Source organism: Magnolia sinica, chromosome 7 (genome assembly GCF_029962835.1).
Source record: "Magnolia sinica isolate HGM2019 chromosome 7, MsV1, whole genome shotgun sequence".
NCBI classification, from domain to species: domain Eukaryota; kingdom Viridiplantae; phylum Streptophyta; class Magnoliopsida; order Magnoliales; family Magnoliaceae; genus Magnolia; species Magnolia sinica.
This window is the reverse complement of record NC_080579.1, coordinates 69,535,190-69,540,069: the sequence shown is the minus strand read 5'-3', so window position 1 is coordinate 69,540,069 and position 4,880 is coordinate 69,535,190. Positions and strand designations below refer to the sequence as shown.

Here is a 4,880-nt window from a genome sequence, read left to right as displayed (position 1 = left end):
CTTACTTAAAAACAAAAGGTCCATCAATCAGACCACTCTAATTCTTAAAAAGATCATATTTTTAGATGGAAAAGTAGAGACAGTGGGATCCACAATTTAATCGGTTTAATTTGTATTAAAATAAGCCACTTATACAATTTCTAAGTTCCTGCGTATTAAGCATCATAGGCAGCGAGAGTATCAAATAACTCAGTATCTCCCGGCTTCAAGATATCAAACCTCCTCTCTCGCATTTTTTTTTTACCCTCCCTTATCCTCAGACGCATCTCCATCCCATCGACTCTCGAGCCCGTCACGAGAGAACCCTTCCTTCTTACACACCTCTTCCCAACCATGCATTCTTATTTCTCTACAGAAAATTAGAAAAAAAAAAAAAAAAAAAGAAAAAAGAAAAAAAAGAGAAGAGATAGAGAGAGAGATGAAGAGGGAGCACGAAGAAAGCAGTAGTAGCAGTAGCAGCAGAAGCAACGTCTACGCTTCTCCAACCATGCCATCCAACGGTAAGATGAAGATCTTAGAACCGCCAGACGCGTCTCCTCCTCTGCAATCGTCAGACGCGGGCATGGACGAGCTACTCGCCGCACTTGGATACAAGGTCCGAGCCTCTGATATGGCTGAGGTCGCCCAGAAGCTGGAGCAGCTCGAGATGGTACTCTGCAACGCGCCTGAGGATGGAATCTCCCATCTCTCATCCGACACCGTCCATTACAACCCTTCCGATCTATCCACCTGGCTCGAATCCATGCTTTCCGAGCTCAACGCACCTCCTCTATCCTTCGATCCGTCTGTCGCGCCGTCTGTAAATCCCCAATTCATCGACGCTCCTGAATCCTCCACCGTCACCACCGTCGATTTCCCCAATTCGAACCGGGACCGACGTATATTCAGTTCCGATTGCGATCTACGCGTTATCCCCGGCGAGATCGTGTATGCGGAACCTGAGAAGAAGCGGATGAAATTGGCACCGTCGGCAGAATCGGTCGAGTCGGCCCGTTCAGTCGTCCTGGTCGACTCGCAAGAAAACGGGATTCGGCTCGTCCATGCGCTGATGGCTTGCGCGGATGCCGTACAGCAGGACAACCTCAAGGTAGCGGAGGCGCTGGTGAAGCAGATCCGACTGCTGGCCGCCTCGCAGGCCGGTGCGATGCGGAAGGTGGCCACGTTCTTCGCGAAGGCGCTGGCGCAGCGCATCTACGGGGTTCGCCCCCCGGAGTCGCCGCTCGATTCGTCCTTATCCGATATCCTGCAGATGCATTTCTACGAAGCGTGCCCGTACCTGAAATTCGCTCACTTCACCGCCAACCAAGCGATCCTGGAGGCGTTCGCCGGGAAGAGCCGTGTCCACGTGATCGATTTCAGCATGAAACAAGGACTCCAATGGCCTGCCCTGATGCAGGCGCTGGCGCTACGCCCAGGCGGCCCGCCGGCCTTTCGATTAACGGGAATTGGCCCACCTCAGCCTGACAATACAGACCCCTTACAGCAGGTAGGCTGGAAATTAGCCCAATTGGCGGAGACGATCCATATCGAATTTGAGTACCGAGGGTTCGTTGCGAACAGCCTAGCAGACCTTGAGCCCTACATGCTCGATGTCCGGCCTGGCGATGTCGAGGCTGTGGCGGTTAATTCAGTGTTCGAACTGCACCCACTGCTCGCTCGGCCTGGCGCAATCGACAAGGTGCTGGCGACTGTGAAGGCGGTGCAGCCGACGATTGTGACAGTGGTAGAGCAGGAGGCAAACCACAACGGACCGGTGTTCCTAGACCGGTTTAACGAAGCACTGCACTACTACTCAACGATGTTCGATTCGTTAGAGGGGTGTGGGATGTCGCCGCCGAATGGGCAGGACCAGCTGATGTCAGAGGAGTACCTGGGGAGGCAGATACTGAACGTGGTGGCGTGTGAGGGGACAGAGCGGGTGGAGCGGCACGAGACGCTGGGGCAGTGGCGGGGTAGAATGGGTGGGGCTGGGTTCGCGCCGGTGCACCTTGGGTCAAACGCGTTTAAGCAGGCGAGCATGCTGCTGGCGCTGTTTGCAGGTGGGGATGGGTACAGAGTGGAGGAGAACAACGGTTGTTTGATGCTGGGTTGGCATACCAGGCCGCTCATTGCGACTTCAGCTTGGCATATCGTCGAACAGGTGTAGGGCTAGTGGTGCCGACTCAGTTGAGTGAGGGAGAGTGAATCTTTCCCGAGTTTGGACTCGGACACGACCGGCTCTTGTTCTCTTTTTTGTTTTTCTTTTCTTTTTTTTTTATTTTTCTTTGAATTTTTGTATTTTCTGGTTTTTTTTTTTCTTTTTTTAATCTGAATGGATCCATCTCAATGTGTATTTATAAATATTTTTAATAAAAAAATCGAAGATCTCTTAGGTTTTTAGAGCGAAGTCCCCCTACACACGTGCCAAGATGGCCACACGCGCTTGTACCGTTCATCAGGTGGTCCGGGACTGTTCATCGTCAGCTGGCTCTGAAAGCGACGTTTAAAAAATAAAAAAATATAAAGTGGGCTGAAGTCTACATTCAGCGTCCAGGTCAGGCGCACCTTACGAGTGGGCCGTCTGATTCTTGGTACCGACCACATGCTAGGTGGGCCCCACCTGTCTAGCACCCAAAGCTTCTCCAGCTGGAAGTTGGCTGGCCGTTGCAGGTTCTGTTTCTTTAAATTAACGGATCTGGACATCAGATCCGGCGTGTCTTTGCTGCATCGAGTGCATCCAAGTCGTGGCCCATCATATGAACGGTTTAGATGTAGATACGAGGATGTGGAGCATGCAATAAAAAATAAAAAAATAAAAAAAAACGAATAAGAAAGAAGATTGAGAGTCAGCAAGCACACGCGGGGGTGGGCTTTGATTGTCTGGGAAAGGCATGTAAGTCTCAAGGGATTGGAAATAGGAATCCAAATCCCATTGAAAAATGAATAATTTAAGTTGGTTTTGTAGCAATACTGACAGTTTTTTTGTATTAACAAATATCAACTTGTATGGTTGCTGGCCATGCATCATCATCATCATGTATGGTTGGTGGACCATGCATCATCATCACCATCATGAATCTTTTGGCAAATCAAGGTCCATTTTGGTGGTTCTTTCCATGATGGCTCTTCCAACTTACCATGTTTTCTAACCCGTGAACCCATGAACCCATGTTTGAGTTTGATGCTCGGACACATCTGTACCGTACACGTGGCAGTGCATTCTGTCGGGTAGAACTGATTTGAAGTGGGATCACATGGTTAGGATCATCTGATTACTGGGAGATTGGGCAGTGTCCAGCACATGCCATTCATCAGTGGGGGCTCCACAGCGTGACAGATGTGACCGAGCTTTTGAAAATATCGTACTACGCGATAATCTACACAAGATTTTGTAATTTTCGTGTTTTTATCGCGATAGTAACTAAACTAGTAAAACCTTTAATAATTTCTTATCTAAATACATTTAAATATAAGTTTTTTTTTTTTTTAAAAAATTTATTTACTATAAATATTTTCAGCGAGATTTTCCCAATAATATTCTCTGAAAAACAACCAAATTTGATAATCTCACGAGAAATGTTTGGACCCAGAAATGAGCGTGATTTGACCGCAGTCATCTGTGGAGGAAAAAATGGACGGTTCAGAAAATATGAAAGATGGTCCATAAAAAACACGTATTTGTACCCCGCTTGATGGTTGGACAAGATAATTTTTGTGTAGGGCATGTACAAAGTTGGACGCATCTGATAAACGGCGTGGATCTTACAGATGTGTGCCATGTTGGCACAGGTGCTGCGTAGAAAGCCATGGATTTCATGCGGGCGCAGTAAAGCTCTTAATCCGTATGGTATGGGCAGGAATTTGGGTAGTCGCAATCACTATGCACGTGTGCACATGTAAGATAGAGATGTCGAAAGTCTACATACTCTGTTCCATATATATATATATATATATATATATATATGAAAATGGTACCATGAGGGCCACCTCGTCGGCACTTCCCATGAGGTTGAGCTGTGTGGGCCCCACCGTGATGTGTGTCGAACATTAACACCTTACATTTCATGGGTACCCTTTAGATTATGGGATATCCCAAAAATCAGTAGTATACGGAACTCAGGTGGGCTATACCATCTAAAACTATGTGAAGGCATTCTTAAAACATATAAAAACAATTGGTGGGGCCCACCTAAGTTTTGGATGCGGCTGAAACTTGGTCTAACCTGTCATCCAAGTGGGACACACACAATGGATGGGCTAGATTTGTGAACCACATCTCAGTGGGCCCAATAAATAATTATGAGTGTTTTAATGGGAAGGTAACCCTCTCAACTGTTGATCTGGTGTGGCCCATCCAAGTCATGGATTGACTCGATTTTTAAGCCCGTAACCCAACATGGAATGTTGCATCTCACCGTTGGGGTAGACGTTTCACACACATCATGGTGGGGCCACAAAGCTCGACCTCATGGGAACTCCCATGAGGTCTTCTATATATATATACATATGAAATGGTACTATAACCACATAGTGTGAGCTGTGTGGACCGTTCTATGGTGTGCCGCTGGCTTAAAAATCAGCTTAATCCATGGCGTAGGTGGTGGTCCATTAAAACGCTCATTATTGTTTATTGGGGCTATTGAGATGTGGTTCAAATACGCAGACCATCTATTCTATGTGTCCTGCTTGGATGAAAAGTCAAACTAAGTTTCAGCCATATCTAAGACTCAGGTGAGCTTCACCAATCGCTTTTAGATATTTTAGGTGTATTTTCCTTTAGTTTTAGATGGTATGACGTACCTAATTTATGAATACAACTGATTTTTTTTGCACATCCAAAACTAGGGAACTCATCAAATGCACAGCATGGATGTCTGACACACCGACTACAGTGGGGCCCA

At 46.9% G+C, this 4,880-nt stretch overlaps 1 protein-coding gene across 1 annotated transcript; it reads left to right on the top strand.

Moving 5' to 3' along the window:
* Nucleotides 1-233: 233 nt before the first annotated feature.
* LOC131251432 (DELLA protein GAI1-like) lies at nt 234-2,379 on the top strand. Its single transcript, XM_058252122.1, has one exon. It carries the CDS (start codon nt 419-421, stop codon nt 2,144-2,146), a length of 1,728 nt encoding a protein of 575 aa, XP_058108105.1. The 5' UTR covers nt 234-418; the 3' UTR covers nt 2,147-2,379.
* The last annotated feature ends 2,501 nt before the right edge of the window (nt 2,380-4,880 follow it).